The sequence below is a fragment of the Narcine bancroftii genome, chromosome 14 (assembly GCF_036971445.1).
Source record: "Narcine bancroftii isolate sNarBan1 chromosome 14, sNarBan1.hap1, whole genome shotgun sequence".
In the NCBI taxonomy this organism is placed as follows: domain Eukaryota; kingdom Metazoa; phylum Chordata; class Chondrichthyes; order Torpediniformes; family Narcinidae; genus Narcine; species Narcine bancroftii.
The window spans coordinates 60,801,237-60,815,460 of record NC_091482.1 but is presented as its reverse complement, the minus strand read 5'-3'; the positions used below and the strand labels follow the sequence as shown (position 1 = coordinate 60,815,460).

Below are 14,224 nucleotides of genomic sequence, written 5' to 3'. Positions count from 1 at the left end.
CATGAATCAAAATATTAAGTACAGGAGTTTACCTGTTTTATTGAAGTTGTACAAGATATTGGTCAGGCCAAATTTGGAGTATTGTGTGCAATTTTGGTCACTTACCTACAACAGAAGAAAATTTACTAGGCTGTTGCCAGGATTTGAGGAGCTAAGTTTCAGGGAGAGGTTGAATAGATTAGGACTTCATTTCCTGGAGTGTTGGAGAATGAGGGAAATTTGATAAAGATATTGTAAAATTGAGGGGCATAGATAAGGTCAAGTAGGCTTTTTCTACTGAGTTTGGAGGATGTGTTAAGGGTGAAAGGTGAGTGTTTAAGGAAAACTTCTTTGAGGGTGGTAAGAGTGTAGAACAAGTTGCTTACAGAGGTGGTGGATTGTCAGGAGGGCCTTTGTCTGGGGGCAAGTTGTTGGGACTAGGCTGAGAACTAGTTTGACATGGCTGAAGGGGAAGGGATTTCTGTGCTGCAGTGTTCTATGTAACATATCCTCATTCACCAGATCACAGAATATTAGCTGTAAAAACAGTGCATCTTCCATCTTGTATAGTCTTTTGTTTGCCAGTATCCAGTTCTTTATTCTCCTGGATGCTGATCAAAAACTTACTGTAAAGTAAATTCTAGAAACACAAGTAGCTGACTGATCTTATTTGACCGTCAAGGATATATTTTTTTTGCAGAAATTGAACATTTATTTTCCATGAAAATACTTTGCTTAGAGGGGCAACAATTAATAAAGGCAAAGATTATTTTCAAACAATACGATGTGGCCCTTATAGAAAGGTCACAACACTGGACTTCTACTTGGAAATCTAGTCAGGGGCAAATGACTGGATTGTCATTTAAGGAGCACTTTGGAATCAGTGACTAATAATTTTATTAGTATTAAAATAGTTATGAAGAGATGGGATGGGTCTACAAGTCCTAAATTGGGGCAAGGCTAATTTGAATGATGTCGGACAGGAACTTGCAAAGGATGATTGCGAGAGACTGCTGACAGGAAAAGGGATGGCTGGCACACAGGAGGGAAAGTTCCTTTTGGAGTGAAGGACAAGGCTGGTACGTTCTCTTGTCAAGAAAAGGAAGGACGCGCATATATAGTTTAGAAAGTTGGGATCAAGAAAAGTCTTTTAGTACAAGGGTGTTGGAGTACATTTAAGGAAATCGGGAGTGTAAAGAGGGGACAAAAGAATTCTGGTAGATAAAGTAAGAGAAACCAGGGTTTCTGCGAGGATCTTGTGGGTAAAAGAGTAACTCCGGAAAAATTAGGACCCTTTAAAAAGCAATAAAGTTGCCTAAGTGTAGAGCCATAGGAGATGAATGAAGTCCTAAACCTGTATTTACAATGAAGAAAGACGTAGATGATACTGAACTTGGGAAAGCCAACAGTGAAGTTTTGATGAGAGTCTTAAAATACATAAAAATGGATAAATCCCCAGGGCCTGACCAAGAGTATTGTTGGACACTGTGCAAAGCTAGGAAAGAAATTGTAGGAGCCCTGGCAGAGATATTTGTGTCATCGTTATCCACAGGTGAGATACCAGAAGATTCGTGGGTGGCTGATGGTATGCCTTTGTTTAAGAAAGACTGCAAAGAAAAGCCTGAGAAATACAGACCAGTGAGCCAGACAGTGGTGGTAAGTTATTGGGATGTATGTGTTATTAGGAAGGCAAGGATTGATTAGGGATAGTTAGCATGGGGAAATTTAATTTTTTTGGAGGTCACCAAGATGGTTGAAAGCAGAATGGTTGGCATCATTTATGTGGACTTTAGATTTGATAAGTTTCCATGTGGTTGGCTTGTCTGGAAGATTGTATCACATGCAGTCCAGGGCAAACTAACCAACTCGATACAGAATTGGTTTGATGGTACAAGACAAAATTACAGTGGGGAGTTGTTTTTCATACTGGAGGGCAATAACCATTGGTAGGCTACAGAGATCAAGGCTGTTCATCGTTTGAGTGCCAACTGCCCTTTCCTCTGATTCTTGACTTTGTATGTAACCAAAATGAGAAGGCAGAGGAAGGGATGGTTGGCACATCAGTAGAGACAGCTGGTAGGGAGTTTATGTGGAATGACAGGGCAAAATTTCAGTCAGTCGAACACATGGACAAGTCGAAAAAGCAACAAATGCAGGATTGAAGGTTTTTAATGTAAACGTATGCAGCATTAGAAATAAAGTAGACGACCTTGTCATACAGCTAGAGATTAACAGGTATGATGGATGTAATTGAGAGCTGAATCTCCAAGGATATACACAGTGCATTGGAAGGATAGGCAAGCAGGCAGAGGGGTGGCGTACCTTCGTTGGTAAGGAATAATAAATCATGAGAAAGAGGTGACAAAGGATCAGAATTTGTAGAAATTGGCAGTTATATGCAGAACTCCAAATCAGTAGCTGAGATGTGGACAATGAATTACAACAGCAAATAGAAAAGGCTTGTCATAAGGACAATGTTATGGTAGTCATGGGGGATTTTAACATTCAAGTAGATTGAGGAGAACCAATTTGGTATTGGATCTCAATAGAATTTTTACAAGATGGCTTTTTTAAGCACAATTTACATGAGCCCCCCACCCCAACTCCCCTAGGGATTGGCTGTACTGTATTGGGTGTTGTGTAATGCACTAGAGGTGATAGGAGAGCTTGGGGTTAAAAAAAACACCCTTGAGGGCCGCGATCACAAAATGATTGGGTTCAATTTGAAATTTAGCAAGGAGAAACTAAAATCAGATGTTTTGATATTTCAGTGGAAGAAATGGAATTACAGTGACATGAGAGAGCAACTGGTCAATGTGGATTGGAAAGGACCGCGAGTAGGGAGGATGGCAGAGCAGCAATGAACGGAGTTTCTGCAAGAAATAAGGAAGGCGCAAGTTAAATATATGCATCAAGAGGAAATATTAGAATAGAAAAATGTCACAACTATGGCTGACCTGGGAAGTCAAAGCCAAAATAAAAGCAAAAGAGAAGGAATACAAGAGAGCAAATATTAGTTGGAATATAGAGGATTGGGAAGTTTTCAAAAATTTGCAGAAGGCAACAAAAAAAAAGTAGGGAGGGAAAAGAGTAAGTCTAAAAGTAGGTTGGCAAATAATATCAGGATTTTTTTTTTAAAAAAAAGCTTCCAAGTATCTAAAGAGTAAAAGAGAGGTGATGAGAGCAGATATAGGACCAATAGAAAATGATGCTGGAGAATGGAAGATCAGGAGATGGCAGAGGAGCTAAATTAGTATTTTGCATTCTCTCTGATTCTCTCTCATTCAATGTGCTGAATGTCCAAGGGTATCAAGGAAGGGGATAGAGTGCAGTTACTATTACGAGGGAGAAGGTACTCAGAAAGCTGAATGGTTGAAGGGTTATAAATTTCCCAGACCTGATCGATTTTAGCCTCAGTTCTGAAAGAAGAAGCTAGAGATATTATGGAGGCATTGGAAATTACCTTTCAGGAATCAATAGATTCTGACATGGTTGTGGAGGACTAGAAAATTTGATATAGCCTACTTCTGCTCCAGTGTCTGATCTTGTGGAGTCCTTGTGCAAGTTACCCTGAAGGTAAACTTGCAGGATGAGTTCGTGATGATGAAGATAAATGCTTTGCTGGCATTCATTTCAGGGGGAATAGAATACAAGAGCAGGGAATTGATGTAGAGGCTTTGTAAGGCACTGGTGAGACCTCAGTTGGAGTATTGCGAGTAGTTTTGAACTCCTCGTTTGAGAAAGGATGTGCTGACATTAGAGAGTATTCAGGGGAAGTTCACAAGGATGATTCTGGAATTAAAGGGTTATTATGAGGAATATTTGTCTACTTGTTGGAATTTGGGAGAATGAGGGAGATCTCATTGGACAAAGGTTACCCATGATGGGAGAGTCTTGGACAAGAGGGCACAACTTCAAGATTTAAGTATGTCCACAGAACAGGGATGCGGAAAAAATTCTTCAGCCAGAGGGTAGTGAATTTGTTGCCGCAGGCGGTTGTGAAGGCTGAGTCATTGGGTGTATTTAAGGCAGAAATTGATAGGTTCTTCATTAGCTGGGCATCAAAGTTGATAGGGAGAAGGCTGGAAGTGGAGCTGAGTGGGAGAATGGATCAGCTCATGATTGAATGGTGCAGCAGTCTCTGAAGACTGAATAGCCAATTTCTGCTTGAGGTCTTATTTGCTGTAATGAGCTAGGTGAGAATGCAGATGGTGTGATTAATCAATTTGCAGGTGACTCATTGATGGTGTAATGGATAATGAGAAAGGTTCTATAAGATTACAAAGAGATCTTGATCATCTAACTAACTTAGTGGAGGAATGGGAGGTGGGGTTTAATGTCCTCTCTTTCCCTTAATGTTCTGGAAGAGATCCCGGCAGGTCCTGGAGATATAGCCATCCCACTTTTTATGAATATTTTTAATGGTTGCTCCTTTCTGTACTCTAGTCTTCACTTCCTTTTCCTTGCTGAATACCAATGAGAAGTATTTGTTTAGAAAATATTGACTATTGCTTTTATATTGCAGGAATAGGCCAAGGTGTACCAGTCGTTGCTTTGATATTTGAAGGTGGTCCTAATGTAATCCCCACTGTGCTTGAATACCTGCTGGAGACCCCTCCTGTACCTGTGGTTGTATGTGAAGGGACTGGGCGAGCTGCAGATCTCCTGGCCTATGTGCATAAACAGACTGAGGAGGGAGGGTAAGCTACTGTTGCAGTTTATTCATCATAGCAGAACATTATTCATTAATCTATGCAGAGGCATAGCACTTCTCAGTAAGGAAAACTTTTTTATCTCTTGTGAGCATATAATTAATACTGTTAGTAGCTGCAGCAAGCAAGATGCATCGTTGCATCTGTATGTAGTCTTGTGTATAAGGCAATAAACTCTCATCACCCTCTTACGTTGTAATATAAATATGCATCTCCTTATCTCTCTGAAAGTAAAATCTGGAAATTAGAATAATGCTTTAACTGTCTCACGGAATGGCAGTGCCCCGAAACATGACCAGTCTGATCCTTCGAGATTAAACCCCACCCTCCTCTAACTAATTATTTTCCCATTCCTTTTCTGAATATCTCCTTTACTGAAAAAAATCTGCTTTAGCAGCAGGCTGAGGCAAAAAAATGAAAGCTGCACCTTTATTCTAGCCTCTTGTAATTTAAAAAAAAGGTTACTGGCTTTTAACAATTTGCGGATCAGCAGAAGTAGTCTCTTTGGCTTTTGGTATTGAAGCCCACTCAGGCCATCTCAGTTTGAACACTGGAGGTTAGAAGGTTAATTTGTGAAGAAGGGATTTTACGAACATGCAAGGCAACAGATTAAATTCTAGATGAGTTAGGCAGTGTGAAATTATGAATTAGGCTTGTAACCAATTAAACACATTTATTTTTCTGCACAAAATCTGAAAAAATTTCTTTGTGTGACTTTCCAGGAATATTTGTTAACTAATTCAAAATGCTTTGCTGACTGTTTAATTCAAATTGTATTTTGTTTTCCACTAGAATACTTCCTGATGGATTGGAATTGGAAATTCTCACCACAATCAAAAAGACTTTCAACTTCAGCCAAAATGAAGCATATCATTTATTTCAGACTCTGATGGAATGTATGAAAGCTAAAGAACTTGTAAGTTTGTCACTAATGTATGTGGTAGTGAGCTAGTAGATTATTTTCTGGACTCTAACAATGGAATGGGATAAACAAAACTCTTAATGACATTGAGTGTGATGAAGACTTCGGTTTCCCACAAATTAGTTTTTAAAAAATTTGTTTTCATTGAGCCTAAAAGGCTTTGTGTTGGAGATGAGGAAAACTGGCAGTGGTGATGGATGCCTTTCCTGCTGTTCGCAGACTCCTGAAAGAACCTCACACAAGTGAAATGTCTCTGCTCTGTAACTCTGTACTCTGTGCTTTTTGTTTTACTCTTGCACTATGTATGGGATGAATAGCTGGGCTGCTCACTAAGCAAATGTTCTCATTGTATTTCAGTACTTGTGACAATAAACTTTAACTTTATGATGAAGTAGTGTTCAGGATGTAATGCTAAAGCAGAGAACATTGTAACAAGGCAAAGAAAGTAAAGCAGAAATATTGGTGAACCTGCCTTTTTAATCTGTCTCTTGATTATGAATGTTTAGCAATGTTCCCTTTTGGTATAGCTTTTTGTTCCACTATCATTCTGGTAATCTTTTGCATAGTACTGTACTGAGAACATAAGATATGCAAATAGGAGTAGCCATGAGTGTCTGTTTGAACTGCTATCCATTAATTTTGCTTAATGGCCACATTCTTGTACTGTTCCATTTTCCCCTAATGTCCATATTCTATTCTATGAGGTCCCAAAAGCTATTGAGCTTGGTCTTGAATATATTGGTCCATAAAATCTGAGCAGTGAACTCTAAAGATCCACTATGTACTGAGAAGCCTCTTTTCATTATAGTCCTGACCCATTATTCTTGTATACTGACCCCTCCACCTAGCCAGAGGAAACATTATCCTGCCTTTTCTTTGACACCTATGAAATGATTAAGTGAGTAAATTAGGAATTTAAATTCTTGTTATGTTATGTTCCTTTCTTCTTTATTTTATTCACATCTATTCCATGGACTGAGCAAATGCTAGTGTGTAATTAGTGTACTGTTCTCCAAAAGTGTATTTACATAGGTATTGATTAGGGACAAGTTATCGACTTATTTGTGAAGGAACTTTCATGTTAAAAGTTATTGCATCTTCATTAAAGAGCACAGAGATTTGAGTGAGCCTATGTCAGAATTTTGATCATGTTATTTCTAATTTCAGATCACAGTGTATCACATTGGGGCAGAGGAACACCAAGATATAGATGTTGCCATTCTAACAGCATTATTAAAGGGCAAGTATTCTGGGTTCGAACAGATTCCAATGTTGCAGTTTATTTGGTGCTGAAACCTTGGTGATAAGTATTTATATGAAAATTGTTCCTTTGAATGATATTTAAAAATAAAGCTAATAAAGCTTCAGATCCACCTTTGTTAATTTAATTTTGGTAACTGGTGACTGTTAAGAGAGGCAAGGGGAATAGGCAGTCATTGCAGAGCACTCATTTGGCCGTTCCCCTCAGCAATTTTGGATTCTGTTGGGGAATTTGGGAATTTAAATTCTTGTTATATTGCATTTCTTTCTTTCCTATTTTATACACATCTCTTCCATGGACTGAGCAAATGCTAGTGTGTAATTAGAACGCTGCTCTCCAAAAATGTATTTATGTAAGCACGAAGGGGAAAAAAAAAAATGGTTCGGTGCAGATTTGAGGGACCGAGGTGACCTGTTTCTGTGTTGTAATTGTTTTATGGTTCTGTTGATTAATGCTCTACCAGGGACAAGTAGTGATAGTTCTCTGGTACAGAACCTGACCCTTCAACTAAGAAGGCAAGGTTGGGGGGTGGGGGAGGGGGAAAGAGGAGAGTGATAGTGACTGGGAATTTGATAATTAGACAAGTAGATAGGAGGTTCTCTGAACAAGATTGAACTCCAAAATGGTATGCTGCCTCGCAAGTTCCAGGTTCTAGGGTCAGGGAAGTCTCGGACAGAGTCCACAAAATTCTCAAGTGGAAGGGCGAGTGGCCAGATGTTATGGTCCATGTTGTTGCCAGTGACATAGATAGCAGTAGGGAAGAGGGAATATAGGGAGTTAGGAAGGAAGCTGAATAGCAGGACTTCAAGGATGGTAACCTCAGGATTGCTGCCTATGACATGAGTCAGTGAGGAATAGGAAGCTATGGCAGATGAATGTGTGGCTGAAGAGTTGGTATGGGAGGCAGGGGCTCAGATTTGTGGATCATTAGGATGTAAAGGAAATTTTGTTTAATATCAGTTTTTGGTGTATTACATAACAATGATAGAATCTTGAAAGATAAAATTATGCTTGCAATTAACAGTGAACTTTTATTCTGAATTTGAAACTGTAGTCAAAAAGTTGGTTGGAATGAAAGCAAATTGAAGTATTTCTAGAATCTGCAGAATTTTCAAAATCTGCTCCAGGCAGTTTTGAAAGCTGACAAACTTTTAATTTTGCATTCAGGTACCAATTCTTCTGCATTTGATCAGCTGATTTTAACTCTTGCCTGGGACAGGGTGGACATTGCCAAGAATCATGCATTTGTTTATGGGCAGCAGTGGCTGGTATGTATGAATTTCAAATTCAAGGATAAATTTATTTTTAACAAGGAAGAGAAATGAATGAGGCAGATCTGCTATCTTGTGTTTGATGGTTATCTACTTTGAACCAAGCAGTTCTCCCAAATCAATCTAGAGCAGTCTTCTACTGGGAGTTTGGCTCCTCAGACATGATCAAGTGTCTTTTCTAACCCAAGATTCCAGTAACAAGAATTGCATTGATAAGAGACATGGCTCACCTGTCATAGAACATTATGGCACAGGAATCGACCTTTTGGCTTGCGTGTCTGTGCTGAAAATGATGTCCAAATCAAACTAAAACTCAGTTGTTTGCACTTTATAGATAGCCCTCCATCCCCTTCATTTGCACAAGTTTATCTATAAGCCTCTTAAATGAATCTATTATACACCTGGCAGCCTTTTTCAGTCACCTACCAATGTGCAAGCTTTATGCTCTTCACATCTCCCTTGAACTTCCTCCCCTCACCTTAAACACATGTCCTCTAGTTAGTGTGTATGCTTTTACCATGGGGAAAAGATTCTGACTGTTCACCCGATCTATGCTTCTCTTGATTTTTATAAATCTTTCAGATCTCCCTTCAGCCTTTTGCGCTCCAGAGATAATAATCCAAGTTTGTCCAATGTACCCCGATTGCTCATGCCCTCTAAACTAAATACCATCCTAGTTAACTTTTTCTGTACCCTTTCAATGGCCTCCATGTTCTTCCTGTAATAGAAGACCAGAATTGAACACTGAAATCTAATCACACCTATTTAAGTTGAATGTTGAATATTTTTGAAATTACATACATTTGAAATAATTTTGCTTCTCTTGAGAGGGAGGGTTAAAATTGAACTTTTCCCCTTGATTTAAAAGAACTTGTCACCAGTGCTCTGCTAAAGTAGAAGGCTAAAGGCACTACCTGGAAATGTCCTAATATGGGTGTGTCCACTTGCATGGATCTGAACAGAACACTCATCCCAACATTTCAAGTTGATTTAATTTTTTGAATTTTTTTCTTCGTAAAGGTAACAACAGAATTGTTTTAAATATGGCTTGTTAAATTCAGAGCTCATTTAAATATTCTAATCTTGGATGTTACTGTTCTATTTAGAAAGGGGTGGACATGTGTCCTAACTGATGGCCTGGCCATTGGGCCTTGTTTTAAACATGACACTGTCCATTTCCAATTGTTATTGAATGTTGCAGGTTGGGTCACTTGAACAAGCAATGTTGGATGCTCTTGTCATGGACAGAGTGGAATTTGTGAAACTTCTCATTGAAAATGGAGTTAGCATGCACAAGTTCCTCACAATCCCTCGACTCGAAGAGTTATACAATACTGTAAGTATGAGGAGCATCAAAAAAATTGCAGACGCTTGAAATCTGAAGTAAAACAGAAGATCGTGGAAACAGCTGTGAAGCAGCAGCTATTCAAAATTATGTTCAAAGGCTCTTCAGGTTGATGCTTGCTTGTGAAATGTTAACTGTTTCTATAAGTTTCTGCAATTTTTTTCAGCAAGGGGTGATCAATTTAAATTTTATTTGTAGAAACGTATTAGAATGTATGACATTGTACCAAATGATAGAGGTTAATATGTTGATACAAAATATATTTTGCGTTTGGGATTTTTGTAGCTGGACTTTGAACTTGAACATACTTTATGTTGGATAGCAAAGTTATTCTCAGGTACACAAGTTATTTGTTGGCTCTGCAGAAACAATGGGCACTATATAAATATTTGCTCATTCTGCCATTCCTGACCTTTGCTGTTTAGGATAACTGCAATCATATTTTTGTGGTCTTTCAATGCAGAAACAAGGGCCAACTAATCCAACACTGCTTCATCTAGTGAGAGATGTTAAACAGGTAATTTTACTCTTGCCAATCTTTGAGCTTTGCAGTTACATGCTGTGATCTCCCACCAAGGTCTAAAATTGATTTTAAATATGAATCTTTCAAGTTCTTTATTGACCTAACATGTCCAAAGTAAATATTTGTTGAAAATTAAGTAGATTCTTTAATCGGGGCATAAGGATAACTAAGTAATGTATAAAAATTACTGTGCAAAATGTGAAATGACCATCAGCAGTGGAATTTGAAGACAGCCAGTAAAGATTTAATAGGCATACAAGAAGATGTTGGATTCTATTCCTATAATCTGTAAGTAAGAAATTGGCACTTTGTAGTTCTGTCCAAAATAAGCCAACAAAAATGTAATTTTCTTGGATTCTATAATTGTACATTCTAAATGCACATTGACATTAGTAATGCCACGTCTCTAAAGGTTTTGTTTTGTTTGGGGAACAAAACGTTCTTCTGAATTGAAGCTATTTATGGTTAACTGTTACCACGAGAATACTGGAAGGCATTGTTTAACATTAAGCCATAGTCTTACAGTTGCCTAGTAAACTTATGCTGGTCATCAAATATCCTCAAAGCCCATTTTATTTTCCTATCAACTGTTAGATTCTGGCATGTATCTAAATACCAGGGATGATTCACAGTGTCTATTGACCTGTGCATCCTTGGGATGTGGATGTAAACCTCGGCATACAGAAGGTTCAAGTTCCATAAAGACTACTGTGAAAACTGGTTTCTAGAGCTGAATTTTAATTTTTATCCACAGCTGATGATGATGCTTTTCACTCTTAAATTGAGCCCCTGAGGTATGTTAGAAGGATGTATTGATCTTGACCTACAGTTATTTCCCTAAGGGTGGGGTTTTATTCTGATTATGGAATTAATGTATATTTTTTCTTACAGGGGAATCTTCCTTCAGATTATAAAATCACTTTGATTGATGTGGGTCTTGTCATTGAATATCTTATGGGTGGCACATATCGATGTACATACACAAGGAAACGTTTTAGAATCATCTACAACAATCTTCATGGACACACTAGGGTATGCGCCTTGCTTTCTGGAGTATTTCAGTTTCTGAAATGTAGTTGATCAGCTCAAGGTCATGACAGAAATGAAGGGGGCAAGATTATGGATCTTTTTTAAAAAACATTTTGAAACTACTGCAGAATTGACCATGTGCAGATAGAATTTAAGTTATTGCACACCATTTCCAATGCAAAATTTCTTCTCTAGTCTGAATGCTGATTCATCATAGAGAAAAATTAAGATGTAGATTTCCCCTCTCAGTGCCTTATCCATAGGTTGTAACACTTGGCTGTTAGATCCCAAGAAATATTTTTCTAGAATTATTAAGATTGGGTGTTCACCTTCATTGGGAAGATACCATCTCTTTAAGAATTAAAGTAGATTGATATATATTGAGTCCTGATTTTAATAAAATGCACTCCAAGTTCTGCTTAGATTGAAATAATTGTAGTTTAGACATGGTTGTCAGTTGATGGTTATAAAGGAATCACAAGTATACAGTTCAAGTGCCATGCAACCACATTTTCATGCAGTTCTTAATTTTAAATCAACTTTTCAGAGATATACTTTCTTTAATTCCCTTGGTTTTACTCAAATTTGTTTTCTAAAACCTGATACCGTATGTACACATGTAATAGTCAACTTTTGTAGACCAATTTTTAGGTAAAATTTAGGGTGTCAACTGTTAACGCATACTACCCTTGACTGCATAAGTACTTGTGTCATTCAAGGCATTGGGAGTTCCGATGGATGGATGGTGGGGTGGGCCTAGACAAGTCTGCAGTAGGGGTGTCAGGAGTTCTGGTGGTCGGGCTGCTGAGGCCAAGGTGAGAGTCTATGGTTGGGATGTCGGGAGTTCCAATTGTCAGGCGGATGGCCGGGACGTAGGGAGCTTGGATGGGCAGGTTGCCAGGGCCTAGGTGAGATTCTGTGATTAGGGATGTCTGACAGGCGGACGGCCAGAACCAAAAATGGCGGGGTGGGGGGGGGGGTCGATTTTTATGTGATGTATGAAAATTGTCAAATCTTTGGGCCAAAAATAAGGGGTGGGGAGTTTGACTTTTGCATGATATTGACTATTACATATTGACTATTGTATGTTTTTAAAAAGCAATGATTTCTGCATTGCTACTTGAATTTTTAATACTCTTAATGAATTTTATCTTAAATAAGCTAAATACTATTGTCCACATTTAAATTATACTCCATCCCTTTGAACCTTCAAGAAAATTTGCTAACCATATAACCATTTACGGAGCAGAAACAGGCCATATTGGTCTTTTGAGTCCACACCGGTTCACTTCTTTTTTTCTTTCTTCTTCTTTGGCTTGGCTTCGCAGACGAAGTTCTCAATAATTTCCTGGAGATTAATTATGTCTTCCTTTCGTATTATAAATGTTGAAACCTTGAAAAATTTGTGACTTTATTCTTCAATTGCATCACCTTTCATTTCCCTGCAATAAATTTAAGTCTGATATACTCAATCTATGAACCTGATGAAATTACTAATGCTGCACTTCATAATACTTAACTATAACATCTGAGTGATATTGTGATTAATAATTCAGCTGCTTGACAAATAACTCAACATGAAACAACTCCAGTGAAAACAATTTAAGATGTTTAATTAAAGTGACCATCAATTAAAGGATGATTCAGCCTTAAATTCTAAACCAATTTGAGTAACACTCAAATTTTAAAATTTTTCATGTTTTTCTTTATATTTTTTTGATCCAGAGATCTGGGCGGCACTCATCAAGTATACCTCAACTGCGCAAACACCAGGAATCACTGACTAACCGAGCAGATAAAAAAGAAAAAACTCGGCATAATCACTTCATTAAGACTGCACAGCCTTATAAACCTAAGGTACTGGAGAAAAACCATAACATATTAGGCTAGATGGAGGGGATGGATATATACAATGTGGTGGAAAATTGATAAATATACTAACATTACAGTTAAGCTCTGATTATACTGAGTGCAGAGATTTCAATGACACAAGCAAAAGGCAAGGGGAATTTTATATTCATCAGTTTATTGTTGCTTTCATTTAGTCTTGTTGAAATTGAAATGCTTCTGGATCGTGTCTAAAATCTACTTGCACTTAAGTCCTACAATCCAGTGAATTCATGCTCACTTAGATTATTTTTCATTGTCTTAAATCTTAAGTATCAAAAGAATTAATTGAGCTTTTAAAACTATGCACTGTTCATAAAAATGTGAAGTAGTTAGTGACAGCTAGTTTTCAAGATTATAAAAAAGCTCCCAAACTATTTAGCCCACCGCATCCATGCAGGGATGCCTGTGGTCTACCCTTTCTATACCCCTTAATTGTATATGCCTTAATCATGTTTAGTCGACCACCTTTGCTGCAGGGAAAACCAGCCAGCCTCTCCAGTCTTTTCACATTGGAAAACTGCATCCCAAGCCACGTCCTGTGAAAATAGGTGCAGGACTAGGCCATTCAGTTTTTCAAGCCTGTTCATTATTCAATACAATCACAACTGATCATATGACTTCAGAACTCTGTTCCTGTTTTCTCTCTGTACCCCATTGATCTTTTTAACCAATGGGGCAAAATCAATACCCTTCTGAATATATTTAAAGAACTATCCTCAACAACTTTTTTTGTTGTAGGGAATACCACAAGTTCTCAACTCTGAATGAAAAAGTTTCTCTCATTTCAGTCCTAAATTACTTCCCCCTTAGTCTGCAATCCCTTGTTTTGGACTTGTTCAACATTGGGAACATTCTGCATCTAACCTGTCTTGTTCTTTAAAAATTTGTCTCAATGAGATCCCCTCTCATTCTTCTAAATTCCATTGAGCATGCCATCCAGGTCTCATTGAACCTCCCATTTTCATAAGTTTTTGCCATCTGGATAATCTGCCCTCCTACTATTGCGATCAAAGTGGATAACATCATCTGCGCCGCTAGAGGAGCGAACATACTTGACCACTTCTATACATGATCAAGGACGCCAATCAAGCCATCTCACACCAAACTTGTCTGTACTCCTCCCATTGTACAAGCAGAGACTGAGGACTACAGCACCAGTGGTGAAGACAGTGGAAGTATGGACGAGGGAGGCAGAGGAATTCCTGCAGGACTTCTTTGAATTGGTGGACTGGATCATAATCAAGGATTTATCTTCAAATTTGAATGTGCCAGTACCTGTGGATGAATGTGTG

At 38.2% G+C, this 14,224-nt stretch overlaps 2 protein-coding genes across 13 annotated transcripts in view; one reads left to right on the top strand and one right to left on the bottom strand.

Annotated features, from left to right (window-relative positions):
• Positions 1–14,224, bottom strand: part of LOC138749666 (AP-3 complex subunit sigma-2) — a 356,312-nt gene that overhangs the window by 234,868 nt on the left and 107,220 nt on the right. The window lies entirely within an intron of this gene.
• Positions 1–14,224, top strand: part of trpm7 (transient receptor potential cation channel, subfamily M, member 7) — a 107,160-nt gene that overhangs the window by 47,146 nt on the left and 45,790 nt on the right. For 10 of the 12 annotated variants that reach the window (XR_011348808.1, XR_011348807.1, XM_069911340.1 and 7 more), the window contains 8 exons: positions 4,505–4,679; positions 5,484–5,607; positions 6,781–6,853; positions 8,042–8,142; positions 9,347–9,481; positions 9,954–10,007; positions 10,905–11,045; positions 12,768–12,899. Coding sequence is in view for 10 of the 12 variants with exons in the window: in XM_069911340.1 (XP_069767441.1) it covers positions 4,505–4,679; positions 5,484–5,607; positions 6,781–6,853; positions 8,042–8,142; positions 9,347–9,481; positions 9,954–10,007; positions 10,905–11,045; positions 12,768–12,899 (935 nt within the window). In the remaining 2 variants the exon portion in view is untranslated. The other 2 variants (XM_069911342.1, XM_069911347.1) reach the window with 2 other exon arrangements.